This window comes from Cyprinus carpio, chromosome A18 (genome assembly GCF_018340385.1).
Source record: "Cyprinus carpio isolate SPL01 chromosome A18, ASM1834038v1, whole genome shotgun sequence".
Taxonomy (NCBI): Eukaryota; Metazoa; Chordata; class Actinopteri; order Cypriniformes; family Cyprinidae; genus Cyprinus; species Cyprinus carpio.
In genome coordinates this window covers 25,544,515-25,566,709 of record NC_056589.1, presented here as the reverse complement: position 1 = coordinate 25,566,709, position 22,195 = coordinate 25,544,515, and the positions used below count along the sequence as shown (strand labels likewise).

The 22,195-nt window shown below is 37.1% G+C and overlaps 1 protein-coding gene across 1 annotated transcript in view; it reads left to right on the top strand.

Annotated features, from left to right (window-relative positions):
• The first annotated feature begins 2,847 nt into the window (after nt 1-2,847).
• Nucleotides 2,848-22,195, top strand: part of LOC109109008 (C2 domain-containing protein 5-like) — a 31,830-nt gene continuing 12,482 nt past the window's right edge. The window contains exons 1-11 of the mRNA XM_042775642.1: nt 2,848-3,090; nt 4,797-4,893; nt 5,021-5,107; nt 5,190-5,361; nt 5,442-5,537; nt 5,706-5,861; nt 6,141-6,345; nt 8,492-8,646; nt 11,613-11,813; nt 14,324-14,412; nt 15,358-15,466. Coding sequence (XP_042631576.1) covers nt 4,804-4,893; nt 5,021-5,107; nt 5,190-5,361; nt 5,442-5,537; nt 5,706-5,861; nt 6,141-6,345; nt 8,492-8,646; nt 11,613-11,813; nt 14,324-14,412; nt 15,358-15,466 — 1,360 coding nt within the window. The 5' untranslated portion in view covers nt 2,848-3,090; nt 4,797-4,803. The remainder of the gene's footprint in view (nt 3,091-4,796; nt 4,894-5,020; nt 5,108-5,189; nt 5,362-5,441; nt 5,538-5,705; nt 5,862-6,140; nt 6,346-8,491; nt 8,647-11,612; nt 11,814-14,323; nt 14,413-15,357; nt 15,467-22,195) is intronic.

Here is a 22,195-nt window from a genome sequence, read left to right as displayed (position 1 = left end):
TGTACATCACTTGCACTCCAATGGATCCTCTGAATGGGTGCCGTCAGAATGAGAGTCCAAACAGCTGATAAAAACACCACAATAATCCACAAGTAATCCACACCACTCCAGTCCATCAATTAACACACTGAAAAAAATGTTTCATTCATCCAATTAAAAAGATTTAGGCTAATGATTCACATTTATATTTTTTAACTTGAGCCAATGGAAAAAAAGTAAATTGCCCTAAGAGCCTTAAGTTACATTTTTTTGATGTGAATCATTACCCTACATTTTTTTAGTTGGGTGAATTAAACATTTTTTTTTCAGTGCATCTTGTGAAGCAAAAAGCTGCGCGTTTTAAGAAACATATCCATTATTAAGGCATTTTGACTTTAAATCATTGTTTGTGGCCAAAATACGAGTTCATAATAAAATCCTGTTGTCTTTTCACATCAGAATCCACCAGCTGAATCAACACTGAACTGACAAGAGCTGAATAATGACACTAATGACACTGAGAGCTTTATTTTCTTGATATTTCTCTGAAGCTGCTTTGAAACTATCTGTATTGTATAAAGACCTAATGTGACTTGACTTGGCTAAATCCTTGACTCTTGATTGTTTTGAATACAAAAGCCGTTGTCAGGACCATTTGGACTGTTGCACATTTTCGTCCGCAATAATGTCAAGAAATCTCACAAAACTTTTACTTGCAGGTTAATTGTTTACCAAAAATGCCTTTGGGATTCAGTGAGAAAGAACTTTGTGTTGAAGGAGTATGATCTATTTATTCAGTAACCTTTCCATATGGAGAGCTGAGGCATATCTGCTTCCCAGGCCATGTATTGCTCTGCCACGTATTCAGCCGGTCCGTCTGGCACTGACTGACAGACTCTACGGGGGAATGGTTTCGGCAGCTTGGGTGTCAGGAATATCTCTCATGCATCCCCTGGCATATTTGATCCAATAATAGTGCATTTCCAGCTAAGTCAGCTCAATGAGGCGAAAACTCCTCTGATCCGAGGGTTCATTTAAAACTAAGCCGATATTTACGAGATATCAAATTAATCCTTAGAACAGAAGCACAGAAACATACTACTTATCCCACTAACACACACAAACTGTGTGCACACAAATGATGCCACTCATGCATACAGAAATAGTCTTTGAAGACAATAAGTCAGGTGTGGATTTTATGTAACATATGATGCCTGCTTATATCAGGGTTAATGTTAGACACAAACTGGATCGTTTCAGTAATAGGCCTAAGGGCCCGTTCACACCAAGAATGATAACTATAAAGATAAATATAATGATAACTATATTAGCATCCATGCCAATAGATGATAAAGTCCTGTTTATTATAAGCGTGCACTGCAGTTTTGTTATTTGCCGCTTCAAATGCTCGACCTTTTTAAAACAGGACGGATTCTGATTGGCTGTCAATGTATAATCATTCACCAGATGGAAATAAATCATTCTGAAAGTGAATACTTTGATGATTTTATAAAAAAATTAGGCTGCATGGTGCCAGTCTGCTAATGATGAGGTGAACCCAGAGATATTTTACATATATTAATTACTTGTATAGTTTTATTTATCGTCTCTCTTTAATAGTACTGTTTTCACATGTATGTATATGTCTATATGTATGTATTTTTTTTTATATTATTTTACCGTTTTTTTGTCATTTATCATCCAAGATGTAATGTTTTAAAATGTGAGACAAACCAACTAATATTACAAAACATCAGAGGATTAATAGGCTATTGTCCAACTGATAATATTTTTGAATATATATATTTTTTAACTTTTTAAAAATGTACTGTTTCAAATCCAGTATATTACAACATAATATGAACATGAGCTACACATATTTGAATGACCCACTTATTAATAGGTGCAAGTATACCTATGTGCTTTATGCTTTATAAAAGTATGTGTGTTTACAGATGCTACACATGCAGGAGGATAGCAGTGAATCACCCAATGGTTTTATTCACCATAGCCACCCAGATCAGATGGTCACTGCAGTCACCTGGATCCAGTCCGTATCCAATCCAGGCGACCTCTACGTGTCAGCGGAGACCATGTCAACTAGACAAACCCTTGAGACAGATCCCCTGTGAAGACCTCATTGGTTATCGGCACAAAACGACAAGAACCAGACGAGTCCTCTGGTTAATCTGACGTGCGTTGCAGCCTGGAATTAAACCACACCATGCTGGTTTTGTCTGGCCAGAGGAGAACTGGCCTCCTGACTGAGCCTGGTTTCTCCCAGGGTTTTTTTTTCTTCATTTCTGTCACTGATGGAGTTTTGGTTCCTTGCTTATGGCTTGCTTAGTTCGTGATGCTTAATTTCTGGCAACATTGCTGACTTGACCGCACAGACACTATTGGAAGAGAACTGAACTGAGCTGGATGACGACATCACTGAATCGACAAAGAACTGACTATAACTGATAAACTGACTGTTTTCTATTGTCCTCTTGCATTATCAGCACACACTTTTCCTTTTTAACACTGTAAAGCTGCTTTGACAATTGCATAAGGAGCTATACAAATAAAAGTGACTTGACTTGACCCAGTGGGGTAGCAGTGTGTAATAATAGTAGACTAATAACAGGCCTGGTGGCTTCACCATCCACTGGCTTATTTGGCTCTGAATGCAATGAGATTCGTTTTAAGACTCTGGCTTTTAATCCTCTAAACTTCAGTGCTTATTTGTGCAGTTATTTTATTAAGATTGCATAATGGTCAAAACTTTGGATGAAAGTGAAAAGTATTAAAAATGAGCACGCATCTGGCCCCATAACACACATGCGAATGGTGAACGTCCATGATGACCCGGATGTGCTTTGCCGTTCTCGTCCCTCCCACTTGCGCGAGCGATGCGCCAGATCCTGTGCGAGCCGTTTCATCTGACAGACAAATTTATTTTTAAAATTAGCCGCATAAACATCAAAATTTTGATATGATTGCGACCAAAATGGCTGACAGAATCGACGATGCGCCTTCCTGAGATCTAATTATGACAGAAGAAGCGTTTTAATCGGCGCGAGGATCGATGGAGAGACTTTAATATCAGATTGAACCGGTGAAACTCTGGTGAGCTGACAGGATCAAAAACAATACAATAATCTAATTTAGCTCAACAGTTTATAAGAAAATCATTCCATAAATAAGCCTTTGTGGTTAATATAATACTGCTGTGATTTATAAACAATGCGAATGCAACTAAACTGCTTAACTTACCGCCTGGTCCATACTGAGATATGCGTAACGTTAAAAATTCATTACATAAGAAATATCGAATTATTTCTTCGATAAATGGTTTTGGTATACTTTAATTGTTGTATCAACATTATACAAAGATCACGTTTTCATGTCTAACTGTTCTGTGGTTTGTGATTTCAGTTATGCAGATATATGTAACTCAAGTGGTTATTTTGGGGAATGTGTGTGAAATTAATCATAAATTGGTTTATTATTTGACTAATTTTGTTATTATGTAACGTTACCTATATGTTACAATGAGAAAGGTTTGACTAAATATTTTAAAATCTAACCTAAAAATGTAAATTATATTTATAATGATTTCTGCTGAACATGTTATGTTAATATATATTAATTATTTAATAGGGCTGATTATTTATGTGAGTGCGTGTTTATTTTATATAAGGCTATATAATCTGGATCTGTAGTCTCTGGCCCTTCTGTCCGCCCTCCAATCTGTCAAAGGCACCTGTTGTGATCACCTGTGGGTCAAGCTGCTTAGTGTCTGTTTTTTGTTTTTGTGTTCTGCCTCGATCCGGTGTGCTTACTGTATGTTTGTGTTTATGTACAGTACAGGTCAAAAGTTTGGAAACATTACTATTTTTAATGTTTTTGAAAGAAGTCTCTTCTGCTCATCAAGCCTGCATTTATTTGATCAAAAATACAGAAAAAACAGTAATATTGTGATTTGTGAAATATTATTACATCTTAAAATAATAGTTTTCTGTTTGAATATACTTTAAAAAAATAATTTATTCCTGTGATGCAAAGCTGAATATTCAGCATCATTACTCCAGCCTTCAGTGTCACATGTAACATCCAGTCTATCACATGATCATTTAGAAATTATTCTAATATTCTGATTTATTATGAGTGTTGGAAACAGTTCTGCTGTCTAATATATTGATGAATAAAAGGTTAAAAAGAACTGCATTTATTATAAAAAAAAAAAAAAAAAAAAATTCTAATAATATATTCTAATAATATATTTCTTTACTATCACTTTTTATCAATTTAACACATCCTTGCTGAATAAAAGTATTGATTTTATTAAAAAAAAGAAAGAAAAAAAAAATTACTGACCCCCAAATTACTGAACAGTAGTGTATATTGTTATTACAAAATATTTATATTTTAAAAACACATAGATTCTTATTTTTTTTTTTTTTTTTTTTTTTTTTTTACTTTTTATTCATCTAAGTATCCTAAAAAAGTATCACATGTTCTGAAAAAATATTAAGCAGCAGAACTGTCTCCAACTTTGATAATGAATCATCATATTAGAATGATTTCTAAAGGATCATGTGATAATGATCCTAAAAATTCAGCTTTGCATCACAGAAATAAACGATAATTTAAAGTATAATACATTTAAAAACAATTATTTTAAATTGTAATAATATATCACAATATTAATTTTTTTTTTCTGTATTTTTGATCAAATAAATGCAGGCTTGATGAGCAGAAGAAACTTCTTTCAAAAACATTAAAAATAGTAATGTTTCCAAACTTTTGACCTGTACTGTATGTTTAAATAGATGAATAATGCCTGGGAGGTTAAAGGCGAAGATTGTTGCCGGGCGGCACCTGCCTGTCATGGACCGTGCCAGCGATCTCACAGACGCCTTTGTGGAGGTCAGTCGACTGTTAGTCTGTTAATGAAGTCACTTTGCTTGCTATGCACATTTGATCAAAAATGCTTCCTAAGTAGGATATCCCTTGATTTATCCTTGAGCAGCACTTATGAAGTCTCGTTCCACAGGTGAAGTTTGGAAACACAACATTTAAAACGGATGTGTACCCCAAATCCCTGAATCCTCAGTGGAATTCAGAGTGGTTCAAATTTGAGGTAAGGTCTTTCAACTTGTCCTGCTTTAGATTGGATTTTTGTGGAGTTTATTCTCTATGTTTATCTTTCCTTTACCCCTCAGGTGGATGATGAGGATTTGCAGGATGAGCCGTTGCAGATAACTGTCCTTGACCATGACACATACAGCGCTAATGATGCCATAGGAAAGGTGTACATCGACATTGATCCACTGCTCTGCAGTGAAGCTGCTACTGTCATTTCTGGCTGGCTTCCCATCTATGACACTATACATGGTGTGTGTCCACAAGCACATTTAGTCTGTAATATTAAGGAGTTGTGATTTGTTTTGTTCTAATGATATGCTTGTGTTCAGGTATAAGAGGGGAAATCAACGTTCTGGTGAAGGTGGATCTCTTCAACGACCTGAACCGCTTCAGACAGTCGTCATGTGGGGTTAAATTCTTCTGTAGTAAGTATCTAGATCATCTGCTTCCGTTTCCTCCTGTACTTTTCTTTCTGTCCTCTGACGATCCGTTTCCTCCACTTTCTGCCCTGCTTTGCTCTCCTTCTTGTCGTTATTTTGTCATTCTCTGTGAATTTTCATTCACGTTCTGGTTCTGTCTCTCTATTTCTTCAGCAACATCCATTCCCCGATGTTACCGGGCTATTATGGTACATGGCTTTGTGGAAGAGCTTGTGGTAAATGAGGATCCAGAGTACCAGTGGATCGACCGTATCAGAACCCCTCGTGCGTCCAACGAGGCCAGACAGAGACTCATCTTTCTCATGTCAGGTACTAATATTTTTGACGGTTCATGTGGCACTGAAGACTGAAGTAATGGCTGCTGAAAATTCATCTTTTTCATTACAGGAATATATTACATTTTATTATATTTTGCCTATTGATCTACTGTGACTAAGTGTACTCTAATACTTGGATAAGATCATCTGTTACTAGAAGACTGCTTACTGTGTCTCTGGAGATAAGTGCATGTGCAATATGAGACACTTCTGTCAATATTTTCTTGGCTCATGTGGTGTGTGTGTAATTGCAATTGTGTTTCTGTTGTAGGCGAATTGCAGAGGAAGATTGGTCTGAAGGTGCTGGAGATGGGAGGGAATGCAGTGGTGGGGTACCTACAGTGTTTTGACCTTGAAGGAGAATCAGGCCTTGTGGTTCGTGCCATCGGGACAGCCTGCACACTTGAGAAAATGAGCACATTCCCTGCCACAGCCACACACCCCAACAACTCCTCTCCTTCAAAAGACATGAAAGAGTGAGTGTCACCTATGCACACACACACGCACGCACGCACCGCCTGTGCTCCACATCAAGGATAAAATGTCAGTGTTTGTGTGTGCATGTCAGCATCATATTTAAAGTGATTTGGAAATTGGTGCTTTTTTTCTAAGAGCTATCCTAGTTCATCTGCGGTAGATTAGATTAATTCTTTTTTACACTGAAAATAAGAATTGAATTTGGATTAGAAATGAATGTGTGATATATCGGTTATTATAGAAATCACAATGAATCCATTGAATTTTCTATCCCTTTAAATGAAAGTAAAAATAGAGGCTGTTAGTTTTGAATTTTCAGTCATTGTATATTACTGTTCAAAAATTTGGGGTTGGCAACATTTTTGTAGAAGTCTCTTATGCTCACCAAGCTGCATTTAATTGATCAAAAATACATAAAAAGAGTACTATTGTGAAAGATCAAAAGAACAGCATTTATTTAAAATTGTAACATTATGAATGTCTTTGCTGTCATGTTGACTCCAAACTTTTGAATGATAGTGTATCATGTTTTAGATTTTCATCTATTTTCTTTAAGCAGACATTTTTGTTCAAGGCAATTTGTTGTTATTTAAATAATTTATTAAAATGATCTAACATTCCTTTGGTTTTATTAAACAGGTATTTATGCAACCTGAAAAAGAAGAAAATGTTGTACAATTACTCTCTGTTTTCTGTTTATATTTGTAAATGAGTAGGAGGGTGTGTGAGTGTATTTGTTTTATGAGTTGCTGTTTTATAAGTTTTACAGAAATGCATTCTCAACACACAAACATACCACACCTCAACCTTGTTCTCCCCTGCATGTCCTCTATCTCCCTCTTGCGCTTACTGTCTTTTTCTTTGGCTTTCCTGCACGCTGCATCTCTCCTGCACCAGCATGTGTTTGCGTTAGATGGCTAAAAGTTTAAATGTTGTTTGGTTCTGCATTTTCAAACTACGCATTTTTTGCATCTGGACTGCTGCCTTGAGTCTGTTGTGTTTTGTGTTTTTGTTTGTGTTTGTGTTGTCTCGTCCCGTTCCCTCTAGGGAGCTAAGAATGTTTGAACGGCTGTGACCTACCTAACTAGACAGCATTTTTGGAGCTGTCTAGGTAGTCAGCTCACTAGGTTGTGAGATACAGCCAGAAAGGACTTTTCTTGCCATCTGTTCTCCATGCAGTCTGCCTTGGGTGTGTGCGTGTGCATGTTTGTGTATGTCATTGTTATATTTGTGTTTGCGTTCTCTGTGAATGTACAGTACACAGTGTGTGTTTGTTTAATGTATGAAATATGCGTGAATGTGTGTGTGTGTAGCTCTCCGCAGGCTGCTCCTTCCACTCTCGGATGTCGTTCCACACACAGCAGTCCAGTTCACAGTGCGAGCAGTCGTCTTTCTCAGGGCTTCTCCATTTCTGTGCCAACACTGCTGTTCTCCGGTATGAAACCCAGACACAGGAGCTCAGAAGCCCCCAGAGCCAGGCAGTGTAGGCAGGTACCCCACGACCCCCATGACCCTGTCATTACCCTGCCATGGACCTGTCACCCCGTTCTTCACTGGCAGACAGCTATGACATCACCAGCCCCCCCTCCCCTTCAGCTGCCAAAGCAACCTTGTTTACAGCTTAAAAATGCTTCTGACCAATCAGTAAGCTGCATTCAGCTGTCATTCAAAGAGTATATCCAATCAGAGGTGTCGGTTGGCTTCTGTGTTTTTAAGTTGTTCGTGTACGTACCTTCTTTTTTTTTTTTTAGGCAGGGTTGTTGAATTTTACATTTTGGCCTTGTGAAGGCATTAGTCGACCCTTGTTATCAAAGCGTTGTGCTTTGGTTGGCTGAAACATGCTTCTTGTTCATCTCATTTGTGTCCTGCCTCTTTGTTGGTTTTCATAGTGTTTGATTTTATTTTATTGTTTTCTTTTTTTTTTTTGTCCACTACCATAAAGCGCTTTCCTCTCTTCTTGACATCCTCACACGCTTTACCCTTTAAGCTGCAAGCAGTCAACACTCTTCTTTCTTTCTCACAATCTCTCTTCCTCACACACATACACATCTACACGCTCAAACACACACACACGGGCACAGTCCTCATGTATGACCCTGTGGGTCTGTGTGTGTTGATGGAGTGTGTTCCTCCTTGCTCTGACAGGCCAGGGTTTGGGGAGGAGGCCCCAGGCGTCCCGTTATCCTCAGGACCCCCCACCCCTCTGAGAGCACAAACCTTCTCCTCCTTCTCCCCCTCCAAGTCCTACAGTCGCCAGTCCTCCTCCTCTGACACCGAGCTCAGCCTAACCCCCAAAACCGGTAAGATACCTGACCCCACCTGACCTCTGACACTCTACCAGACTCTCTCTGTCTCTCTCCATGGACCTTGATTTTAATCAATGTTAGCAACCGAGAGGCAGAGGGTGTAGGGCCCAGTGTCTCCCTTTATTTTGGTCTAATTTTGTGTTTAATTAATTTATGTTAGTTGTGTTGTCCTTCCATTATTACTTTATCTATGTGTGTGAGATGTTTATTTTACTCAATCTTGCATTTTGTACATTTGGAAACTGTGAAGAAAATCAACTGACTACCATGTCTTCCCTGTGTGAATCAGCCCCTTCTAAAGGAGTTTAGTTCTTTAGAAGGGGCTGATTCTAAAGAACTTTAGTTCTGTTTTTCATTTTTTATTTTATGCATGTTTGTCTACTTACTTTCCAGGGATGCAAACTACTTGCTTTTATTCAAAATCCTCAGTTTGTTATAGAAATAGGTCACTTGTTCTGTTTTCATGCTGAAAAAAGGAGCTTTTTTTTTACTGCGAGGTTAAATTATTAAAGGGATAGTTCACCCTAAAATGGAAGTTTTGTCATTATTTACGCTCATTCATGTTGTTTTACACCTATATGACTTTATTTTTCTTCTGTGGAATGTAAAAGAAGATATTTTGAGAACGTCTTTTTTTGTCCATACAATGGAAGTCGATGAGGTTCAGTGTTGTTCTTCAAAATTTCTTCTTCTCAGCTTTCTTCAGGAAAACTTTGTTTGTGTTCCACAGAAGAAATTAATTTATACAGGTTTGGAATGACATGAGGGTGAGTAAATGATGACAGAATTAGAATTTTTGGTAAAACCACCCCTTTAACATGTGGCCTCTGAAGAAGTATTTTTGTGAAGAAGATGTAAGGTTAATATTAAGGGTGCTCCTATCAGGATTTTTTGGGCCGATCACAGATTGTCGATCAGAGGAAGCAGTATCTGCCGATAACCAATCACCGATACCGATATCTTTTTGAAGCCTTCTTTTTATCATGTAGAATTATTTATAGTGATGCTCCAGTCAGGATTATTATTTTTTTTTACATTTTTCAAAAATATATAATTATCTCACCTAAAAGTTTGATCATGCAGTGCATTTTGTTTTTATAATGGGGCAATTGTTGCACAATAGCTTACACACAGCACAAGCCTGATTTTGTGAACTGTATGTGAGGCTGCCTTATGCCAGGTTCACACATACTCCGTTTGCAGTGCGTATGGAGTCCATGTGTGGTACGTAAGCTATGCAGAAGCAGCACGGACTCATATTTTGCTTTAACACAGGATCGAGTCCACCATTGATCCATGGCTGTTTACCACAAACACAACATTTTTCTATTTTGATTTTAAATCCAAACTGTGATTCTGTTTTTACGCAGTATAGTAATACAATCTTTCATAGATGTGTTTAAACGCAATAAATATAAGCAAGAGTATGTGTAAACCTGCTGTTATGTGTGCGTGCTTTGAGTGTGCATGAGTGCACCGCCTCTAGGAGAGCACACAACTCCTGAATGGTTTAAACACTGGCAAGAATTAAAAAGAAATGAAAATGATAAAATTTAGTGACGATGCAAAACTGCCTCGATTATGCAAGTGACAATTCCTGTGTGAACTGTGCAGCTCACTTATAGTGCAGACATGATATGCTGAGAGGGAAAGAGTGAGAGCAGGCAGCGATTCACTCATGCAGTTTGTGAAATTGTCTCACAGAACATTTTCAAATTACTTTGTAAGTTATGTACTGAAGAAATATGAATTGCACCTCACCTTCAGCATTATAATTATTTTACCTGCGCCGGACAGAGATTGAGATGGTGCCACTGCATATCATGCCAAACCTCTCACAGTAGGCGCATCATCAGCTTGAGATCGCTCTTTATAGAGACCACCGATCAAACTTCCCCAAGCCATTATTGGGTGATAGTGATCGGTAGCCGATCAATCGGAGCACCCCTAGTTAATATTTATCTGGACTTTTATGAAAAGTTTTTGCTGTTGCTAGCACAGACAGTCTGCATAAATGCACATGCTGAGTACTTGAAAAGCAAATATAAAGTGCAGCATTTCATTGAAAACACTCGGATTTACAGAAACCGAATGATCAAAATATGTTCAGCGCTGTCAGTTGTATGCTTTTCATATAGTGACTATAAAGAATGATATGCTAATTTGGACAAGAAAAATAAGGGCAATGTATAATGTAAAAAACGGAAACACTTTAGTTTTATATTTTATATTTATCACCTTTTCTCTCCCTCCTGTATTGTACACCCTTCATGTATTGACACCCCCAAAAAATCATTTTAATCGATTACTGTCATTTAATTGTTTAATTGATTAATGTTACTGTCCTAGTTCAGCTTATCATTTTGTTTTCATGTGTGAAACAGCAAGAAACCCCTTTTGAAGCTACTTTACATTGTAAAATAAAATTTTCTATATTTTTAAAATCAAAATCAAAAAGGGACTTCAGATGGATAATTCACCAAAAAATTAAAATGCTGTTTTTTTTTTTTTTTTTTTTTTTATATATATTTTTTTTTTAATATTTTTACTAAAACCTCATGCTGTATATGATTTTTTTTGTGTTTCCATACAGCAACATGTTCATAGTAACCATGTCTGTCAAGCTCCATAATGCACAATTTTTGTAGTCCATATGGTTGTGGCCAATATTCTGAAGTCATAAGATAGCTTTGTATGAGGAGCAGACCGTTAATTGATAATTCACCTTTGAAATCGATTACAAAAGTCATTCTGACAGAAATTTCAGTTTTGGAAAAACTGCAGCTTATACCATCAAAAAACACCCTGCTGGAAATAAAACCCTAGGGAAACCATTTTATTTACCTCTCATCAGTTTGCATCCCTGTCTGTTGTGTAGTTCAGTCACCCCTTATTTTTTTCTCATATGATGTCTCCATACCTGTCCTCCCCAAACTTCTCTCTCATTCTTTCTCTGTCAGTGGGGATATTTCTGTGTCCCAGTACTCCCGCCCTTGAGTCTGAATCATCTCCCCTCCCCTCTGCCCATCTGCCCCTTCACTTACGGCCACGGATGGCCTCCAGGAGTACAACTCCTCCCCCAATCCATGTCAGCCAATCAGACTCAGCCATGCTGAGAAAGAGCGTGTCTTTCAGTGAGGAACTGCTGCTGGCGGTCTCTGGTAGGACACACCCACTGCTGTCCCCATGACCTTTGACCCTTGGTGCTGTGACCACACTATCCCCTGTGCTGTCCCCTGGCAGAATATCATGCCTGTCGCTGAATAAATCAAACTAACAAGTGGATTTTTTTTTCTCTTTTGCCCACATCTTTTGGCAGATGCACTCTGAGTGCATGTTATGATAGAGCAGTGTGGTTTAATGTCTTCTAAGCTCTCTGATTAACAAAACCCCACTTGCATGAGTTATTTTAGCCTTACTGCAGGTTAGATTTCTCTGCCAATGGAAGAAGAAACTAGAAAAAAATGAAATAAAATAGTAGCCATCTGTCATCTCTAGTTAGCTGGTTCCAAAAATCTAATTTCCTAGTGCCTGGGATCTGAGCTTGTGTGTCTGAAACTGTATATTAACTGTGCTTTAATCTGTCAAAAAGTGATAACTTGATGAAGTTGCCCAGCTAGTGAATGAGTAGAGTACTTTTTTTTGCCTGCGATTAAATGTTATTTTTTTAAAAGTCTCTGAATGTTTAAAATGTGTTCATACGTGCATTATTTTAATGGTTTATGCAACTAATGCCATTATTACATTTTTAAAATGGATGTGAACACATCCAATTTGATTTGATTTGTATTAAGATTAGATTAGTCTTTATATTAGACTGCTGCTCTACTTAGCGTAGAAAAGTGTAGAAATTCGCTTTTTGGCTAAAAAAGGCTATATCCACGAGAACGATAGTGTATATTAACACCATGTTGTATATGGTGTTAATGATATTTGATACATTGTACAGAACCTTGGTCAACAATTGTTTTTAGTGGTGCTATATAAATAAAGCAGAGTTGAATTGTTAACCATTTTATATGCACATAATTCAGGGCTCTAGACTAACTTATACTAGCTTATACTACTGTCTCAGCTATTAAAATAATTCAGTTTTGTATGTAATAGCAAAGTGATTATATTTCGTTTCATTTTTTTTATTAAGTTAAATTAGAAAAACGTTTGGAGCATTATTTGTTTGTTAAATATGATTTAGTTTTTTTTTTAAGTAACGACCAAGCGGCCAGCAGCAGACAATGAGCCTATGTTTGATCAATTTAGCCTTCTCAAATCATCACGACTCGCCTAAAATAAAATCTATAGATATAAAACAGTTCAGTCATATAACAATGTTTAAATGTTAGACCCAGATAAATGTGCGCTATATCCAATAGTTTGTGCAGAGGCGCTTCAGGACATGGAGAGGCCAGCGTGATCTTGCAATTTTTTCAGTAGATGTGCCATCATTTTTGCACATAAAGGTAAGAGTAATACATCATTCGTAACTGCAAAGGGTCTTTTATTTGTGTGCAGTCACAATATCAACAAAGCGTTGTGCTTTTATAAAATAAAGAAAACAAACACAATGCGCTTTCTGCGTCTCGTCTTTAACAGGAGTACAAAAATGAACCGAAAAAAAAAATGCCTCACAGACATGATAAATATATCTATAGAAAGCTTTAAATGATTACTTATAGAAAAAATAAAACAAATCGAAAACAAAAACTCTTTCATTATAATCATAATCTGTAAAGATGCAGTTCTCTCTAAAGGTGCGTCTAATGAGATGGCGAGTCAGGATCTGCAACTTCATCCTTGCGATACAGACTCAGAAAACATTAGTTTATTAGTAAATAATTCAAATATCTCCTTACTATTTCCCCCTGACACATTTATGGTAATTACTTTTGCTGGTCCGGTTCGAGGGGCGTAAAAAAGTCCGGGTCCGTCGGGCTCGGGCTGAAATGCAGGGCTCTAGTGTCTGTTGTTGAACCGCAGGGAGACTTTAAGAGTCGCGGACACTTTTTTTCCCCGGTGCGACCTCTGATTTTTTTTATTAGCACCATTGAGAAATTAGGTCCCATGTGCGCGACCAAATTGGTCGCACTCTAGAGCCCTGTAATTTCCTCATTAAGGTATTCTGGTGAAATCTTTATTTCCAAAAGAGGTCATATATGATCCATAGGTATTGGACTATTCCTGTATGCATGTTTGTTTCCTACTTTGACAACAGCACAAGAGCACAATTTTTCAATCCAAAAAAAAAAATATATATATATATATTAATCCAGTCAAAAGTTTGTTCTTGATATAAATTAGTAATTTGCTTACATGTCAAGGAATTCATATTTATATGATCAAGAAACCAAAATATTAATACTTTAGACTTTAGGTTTAATTGGGTAAACATGCACTTTTAATTAATATAATAATATTCTTGTGTATGTAAATGCAGCCATTGGCACACAGAAGAGGTCGATGTATGTGAGTGCATGGGCTATTGTAACATTGTGCACTGGGTTTTTTTGGCCACTGGTTTATTTAAATGGTTTAATAAATAAATGTTATTTTTTTAAAGTCTCTGAATGTTTAAAATGTGTTCATATGTGCATTATTTAAATGGTTTATGCAAGTGATGTCGTTTACAGTCTTTCATTTCCCCTGAATTTTCTCTCTTCTCCATCATGAACAGGAATGGGAAGTGGCGGCAGTGCAGGAAAGGAGGCGGGGCCTCTTAAAGCTCTTCTGAAGCAGCAGACCCAATCAGCACTGGAGCAAAGAGTAAGAAAAAGACACATTCACATGCATTTATAAATTCAAAATCAAGTTTATGCACAAAAGTGGTACTGGTGATTATGAGAATTATGTTTCTCCACTCTATTGCTCTCTCGCTGGATTTCAGGGGGTTTCATCATCCTCTGAAGCATTTGTTAGAGCAGGGGTATGTCTGGAGAGGGCATGCCAAATGTTTTCTGATTGTAGAATCTTTCATCTTTCCCAAACTCCTCCCTGTTTGAGAACTTTAAACTCGAAGACCCGCATCTCTTCTACTGTCCTAATGACTTCATTATCAAACCAATGACACATTGGTATTGTGACTATTGGTTTGGGGGCCATGTGGTTATGCAACCATTTCCATGGAGAATATTCTAGAACCTTTTACAGGTGCTAGGAAGCTCTCATGTCTACCTGTACGTCACAGTTTTGCAGTGATCTTGGTCCGGGGTAAAATGTCTTGTGAAATTATTAAATTAATGTAAATGAAGAGCCAGAGATTTTGAAGTCTGTGTCTTCATCCAGTCTGTGGATGAGAAAGAAACATGTACTGGGAACAATTTTGTCAAGGCGTTTAATCAGGACTTTATGCATATTTAATATGTATTTGCAAACAGTAGATCAGAATGGTAAGTTATAATTAAAAGAGCCTTTATGTTCATCTTATTGCAACTTGTTACGCCACTTACATCTACTGGTAAGTCCTGATGTATTGCACTTAACAGAGTTGTTACCCAGTAAAAGAGCCTGTCTCCTACAGTATCTGAATCTCTGTATTTCTGCATGAGTCTTGTGTTGCGATTGCTAAATATTGACAATGTAATGGCATGACCCACAGGCTTCAATTTCTGTGCTTTAATATCTTTAGTTTTGAGGGAAGATTTCTTCATGCCCAGTGGGTCACCTGTGTCATTTCTGTAGATCCCTCCATCACCATTCTGTGTGTTTCAGGAATACCCTTTCTTCACGTTGACCATCTTCCCTCCTGGATTTCTCCTTCATGTGGGAGGTGTGGTCAGTGCGCGCTCAGTAAAGCTTCTGGATCGAATCCACAACCCAGGTAAGATGCCTCATATTATGCAAGCACAAACATAAACAAATACACCAAATATACCATACATTAACACAATTTAAAACAATATGAAACATAACAGCTTCACTGTAGTAAGAGCAGAAACCATTCAGCAGATGTATTTATGAGGTAGTTTGGCAGTGTGCATGTTTTTGGTGAGGCTTTCATTGTATTTTACAATTTCATTGTACAATGTATGTTCTGCATCACTTGCACCATTTCTTGGCCTTAATGTTTGTCCTCTCAAGCATATGATGCTCTATTAGTCTTATTTGTTTGTAGAAGATTTTGAGACATTCATGTCCCCTGAACATTACTTTTTTTCTTTTCTTTTTTCCCTAATAGCAAATGAACAAAAAATACTTTTTGTAAACCCACAAATATCCTTTCTAGTCTGTACTTATAGTAAATTATAAGGGTATGTACAGTCGTGGCCACAAGTTTTGAGAATTACATAAATATTGGAAATTGGAAAAGTTGCTGCTTAAGTTTTTATAATAGCAATTTGCATATACTCCAGAATGTTATGAAGAGTTATCAGATGAATTGCATAGTCCTTCTTTGCCATGAAAATTAACTTAATTAAAAAAAAAACCTTTCCACTGCATTTCATTGCTGTCATTAAAGGACCTGCTGAGATCATTTCAGTAATCATCTTGTTAACTCAGTGAGAATGTTGACGAGCACAAGGCTGGAGATCATTATGTCAGGCTGATTGGGTTCGAATGGCAGACTTGACATGTTAAAAGGAGGGTGATGCTTGAAATCATTGTTCTTCCATTGTTAACCATGGTGACCTGCAAAGAAACGCGTGCAGCCATCATTGCGTTGCATAAAAATGGGCTTCACAGGCAAGGATATTGTGGCTACTAAGATTGCACCTAAATCAACAATTTATAGGTTCATCAAGAACTTCAAGGAAAGAGGTTCAATTCTTGTAAAGAAGAGGCTTCAGGCGCGTCCAAGAAAGTCCAGCAAGCGCCAGGATCGTCTCCTAAAGAGGATTCAGTAGCGGAACGATTCGGAGAGTGCCACCAGTGCAGAGCTTGCTCAGGAATGGCAGCAGGCAGGTGTGAGCGCATCTGCACGCAACAGTGAGGCGAAGACTTTTGGAAGATGCCTGGTGTCAAGAAGGGCAGCAAAGAAGCCACTTCTCTCCAAAAAAAACATCAGGGACAGATTGATCTTCTGCAGAAAATTAGTGAATGGACTGCTGAGAACTGGGGCAAAGTCATATTCTCCGATGAAGCCCCTTTCTGATTGTTTGGGGCATCTGGAAAAAGGCTTGTCCGGAGAAGAAAAGGTGAGCGCTACCATCAGTCCTGTGTCATGCCAACAGTAAAGCATCCTGACACCATTCACGTGTGGGGTTGCTTCTCATCCAAGGGAGTGGGTCTCACTCACAATTCTGCCCAAAAACACAGCCATGAATAAAGAATGGTACCAAAACACCCTCCAACAGCAACTTCTTCCAACAACCCAACAACAGTTTTGGTGAAGAACAATGCATTTCCCAGCACGATGGAGCACCGTGCAATAAGGGCAAAAGTGATAACTAAGTGGCTCAGGGACCAGAATGTTGAAATTTTGGGTCCATGGCCTGGAAACTCCCCAGATCTTAATCCCATTGAGAACTTGTGGTCAATCCTCAAGAGGCGGGTGGACAAACAAAAACTTATGTAATTCTCAAAACTTTTGGCCACGACTGTATATATTGCCATAATACGATTTAATACAACCTTTAAAATATTGTATTATATTGTATAAAATTATACATCTCTAATGGAAAAGTGGCAGGTTTTGGCAAAGTTCGCTGCACTCTCATGAAGATTTTAATGCTCAGCTAGGAAATGCAAATGCTTTGTGAATTTACGAGTGTGTTTGAATTTTTACCACTATGAGGTTCCATAGTATTCAGAAAGTATTCATGATGCACTGCATAATTTTGTAAATAAATAAATGCTTGTCAGGGCAATCTTTTACATCTACATTGCATGAATTTAATATAATCATTTTTCTTACTTCTATAATACTTTTAATTCTCACTCCCTGCCCATCCTAACACTTGTCACTATCCTCAGTTTGACCCATTTTGTGATGCTGCCCATTGCATTGATTTCTGATTGTATTTCTTTAAAATTTGCATGGATTCAAGCTTTAAGCTAACCAAGCTCTGCCATTACCTTCTAATTTACATTTTGCATGCTGACTTGTTTCCAAATTAGCCGTCACATAGAGAGGTTGTTATTTTGTATAGTGAAGTAGGGTTGTGCAAATAATCGAATGCGATTTTCATGCGCATCTTGTCAGTAAAGCTGGTTCTGTGATTAGTAGTAAATCTCCAGCACATGCTTTTAGATGAAGCTACCAATCAGAGAACCGGTTTTACTGACAAGATGCGCCTGAAAATCACATTTGATTATTTGCACAGCCCTATAGTGGAGTGTAATTAAAGGGAGAAGAACTTTAATTTATCTCCGAACTAGAGCTCAGAGGGTGTCCGTAACTTATAGATGACTGCAAACTAGGGCTGTCAAAAAAAATTAAAATTTCGAATATTCGTTGAATAAAAAAAAAACTCCCCAATCGAATGCAAAAACGTTGCATTCAAATTTTAGATCTGCGTCAGCTGTCAAGCAGCCTTATCAGTGGCGCACGAAATGAGACGACGATTAAGTGTCATTGCATTTTAATGCTTTTGTTAGCCTATCCAGTTGAACCCACTAGGTGTGGCACTACTACGTTGTTTATTCAATAGATTGCAGAAAAAGAGAGCATCATTGCAGAAAAGATGTTGTTTACGTTAAAACTGAAACCAAGCCGTTCACACAGAACACATATTTATCACATTTTCTAGAGGGATATCTATCAGCGTTGCACTCGCGTCTTGCTCATGAGAGCGGTATGTTTAGAAAGCCATGTAAAATTAATGTTCAACTTAAAAATATGTTTCAAGACTTTATGGCGGTTTTTCCCCATCCCACTGCATCTCATCTTTTGTGATTGGTTTTCGGTCCTTTGTATTAAACTATACATACATGCATGGCGCTGTTTTTTTTTTTTTTAATTGTTTAAGCAACTTTATTAATTATATATGGTTTATAAACATTATTTTAAACATTATGCACTTTTTTCAAAGATAGTTGTGTTATTTTATTATGCTTTGAAGAAACGTGCATAATACTTTGCTCGATGCGCCCTCCTGTGGCCAAAAGCTTTTTTTCCCCCTAAACTGAAATTATACCTTTTAAATTTGAATATAATTCAAATTTTGATAATATTAAAGTAGAAAATTCGAATTTAGTTTTTCTGTCATTTTGACAGCCCTATTGCAAACACATGCAAAACACCCACAGTTGTTATTCCACAACATACAAGTGGAACACCTCTATTACTACATCTGCGTATAAATGTTTTAATAGTGTGTGTGTGCATTAATTAAAGCATGGTTTGGTTGAAGGAGCCGCTCATGTAGTTTTATTGTAGATGTGCTGGTTTAGAATCCTCTGACATAGTGCTGCTGCATGCTTTCTTCTCTATCTCTTTATCTCTCTTCTTCTTTTCCCTCTTTCCCCTTCATTCTCTCTCCCAGACCTCTGTATTCTTCCTCTCTGTCCATCTCTTCTCTCTTGCTCTCATTCTTGTGGTCACCCTCTCAGATAACTATTGTCTGACTTTGCAGTTCCTGTGGAGTGGTGTTGTCCAGTGTTGTGTTCTTGTTTGTAGTTGGTGTTTGGTTTTCTTTTTCTTTTCTACTCTCTTTTCTCTCTCTCTCTCTTTCTCTCTTTTTCTCTCCATTCCTTTAACCGATCTACTAATGTGGCGATTTGGCTCAGCCTTGGGTAACACCAGATCATACAAACTGCTAGACTGGAATAGTTTCACTGCAGGTACTTCCCTACCCTCAGTCCTGCTTTTCACACACAAACACACACACACATGCAGCCCCTGGCAGCTCAGCTGTTACAAACTTACCTAATGATTAAAACATATTATCAGTTTTGATAAAGTATTGAATTTTGAATATTCTCTTTTAGCAATTAATCAACATTGTAATCATTCTTGAAGGGATAGTTCACCCAGTAATGAAATTCTATCACCATTTACTCACCGCAGTGTTTTTCTAAACCCATATGGTTTTCTTACTTCTGAGGAACACAAACGTTTAGCTGCTGTTTTCCTTAAAATGAAAAGCACAGCATATAAATACCTTCCACAACAGGTTTCATGTAGAAGTTTGTTCTTGCATGTCTCATATCTCAATCTGCAGTAGATGGGAAGGTTATCATTGAATAACATCTTCAGTTTCTGTCTGTGCATCACATGTAGTTCAGTATGACTTCACAAGACTTGGAATATATCTCATGAGATGTTTGTACTACTGATGTTTGTACTTATGACTTCTTCTTGTTTTGTCCCTTATGCCTCATTTTAATGGAAAAGAGCAGCGTGAACATTTTTTTCATGGAACACAAAAGGAGATTTTTTTTTAAGTATAAAAATCATGCAGGTTTTGAATAACATGAGGGTCAGTAAATGGCTTATTTTAATTTTAAAGTGAACTTTTCCCTGAATATATATTGAAATTTGTTATTCAATGCATATTCACAATTAGGAAGATGAGTTGATTTTTGTCAAGAGTGATTACAAATACATTTAAAGATGAATTAAAATGTGTAAAAGGAATCATTCATGATCAGGGCTCGACATTAATGCTTGTCCACTTGTGAAAGAGGATTTTACTTGCCCGACCGGACAAGTAACCTAATCAAAATTTTAATAACAAACAATAACTAGGGAAGCACCGAAACTTTGACGAGAATGATTCTGATTTCATTACTTTCAATGTAAATGGTGACTAATAACGGATAATGTATTGACAATATCAAAGTCTCGTCAGTTGAGGCTCGTGCAGCCTGTATGACTCACGGAGAATTCAAAACTATAAGCGCAACAGCACACACAAAGAAACAAACATGAACAAACATAAATATTCTATATAATATATGCAACATCACATGACCAAGAGTGATGTCTTCCCGACTTTCAGCACGATTGCAAATGTGATATTGATTTTATACAAATATAAAACCATTTCGCTAACGAAAATAGTTCTAAGCAAATCCACAGCAGAACAGTCACGCATCTCCGAGCAATACACAACAGTCTTAGTTCCTGATTGATTCAGCATTTTTCAATGATTCAGTGACCCATTCATAAAGACAGTCACTTCAGCCGTTTGAACGAATCGGTTGAATCAATGATTCACTCATTAAGACAGTGACTTGCCACCACCTACTGGTGATTTAATTTCATATTTTAAGTATCATTGCATTTTTCAAACATTTCATATTTGTTATATCAAAAAAGTAAAACATTAATCTAATAACATTTATTTATGCATTTGCAATTTTGAGTAAATGAATTTATGGAACCTCTTATCTTCATTAAACAGTCTGAGTAAATACATCTAAATGGCACTTTCGATGCAGCTGATGTGTTTCCTCTGCAGTGGAAAGATGAAGTTTGTTGATACTGATTAAATTTGAATAGTAACAACCATATAGTGTCTTATTATTCTAACTTAATGTTTTGATCAAATTTAAAAATTTGACGTAAATGGTGACGTATATTTAATCAGGTTAGGAAAATATTGTCCTTCATAAAGTTAAAAAGTGTAACAGCAATCAGTTTAAGGCAAATATCACAAATATACTGATTACAGTAATTCCTGATAGAGCAGTGATGAGACTATTTCTTCAGAATAAATTCTTGCCCCCGGACAAGTAACTTTTTTACTCAGACAAGTGAGTGACTGAGCACATGTCAAAGCTTAATGTCGAGCCCTGATGATGAGGCAATCTCAGATACACAGACTCGCGCATAAACTCAAGCCTTTTCTTAGTAGTGTGTGTTGCATGAGCTGCCATGCGCTGTGCTTCTGTATGAACGTGTGTGTCTGGCACCTGTTGCATGTTTTAGCTGGATGCGTGGCTGTTCTTTGCTCTGACTGCGCTTCACCCGACCGCTTACCCAGTGTTCCCTGCTTCCTGATCACGTGATCTATCAATCCAGTGAAGTGGACAATGTCATGACATGTGCCCTTGGCAGTGCTGCTGCCTCTGTGGTCATTGTTGCTTTCCTCTACTAAAGTAACAAAAATCATACTTTATGGATTATGTTTGTGTACGCTAATATCACATGCTCTGATATTGATTTGTGGTCATTGTCCGGGGTTGTTCATGTCAGTAGGGGATTTTTAAAAAGACATTTGCTTTCTTGACTGAATATTTTTTCCTCCTATTTTTCATTAATACATCTTTTACTGTTGTTTGACTTTGGAAGTTGCAAAAAGTTTAACACTGCTCAGAATCTGTAGTAAATGGCTGGCACCTGTCCAGAATTAATCATATATATATATATATATATATATAATATATTATATATATATATAAATAAATGTGAGGGGGAAAAAATGGTTTTGGTGATATAAGAATATAGCCTACACAAGAAATAGGCCTACAAACCATTTGTCACAAATATTGAGATAATTAAAAAACTATCATTGGTATAATAAAGTAATTTAATATAATAAGTAATTCAATAATGTAAATGCAATTCTTGGCTTTAAGGTATATTTATTGGCAAGTATATTTTATCTACTATTGGCAGAAGTGACTAAAATTATTTTTGAGCTCTGACAGGTGCTGTTTTTCA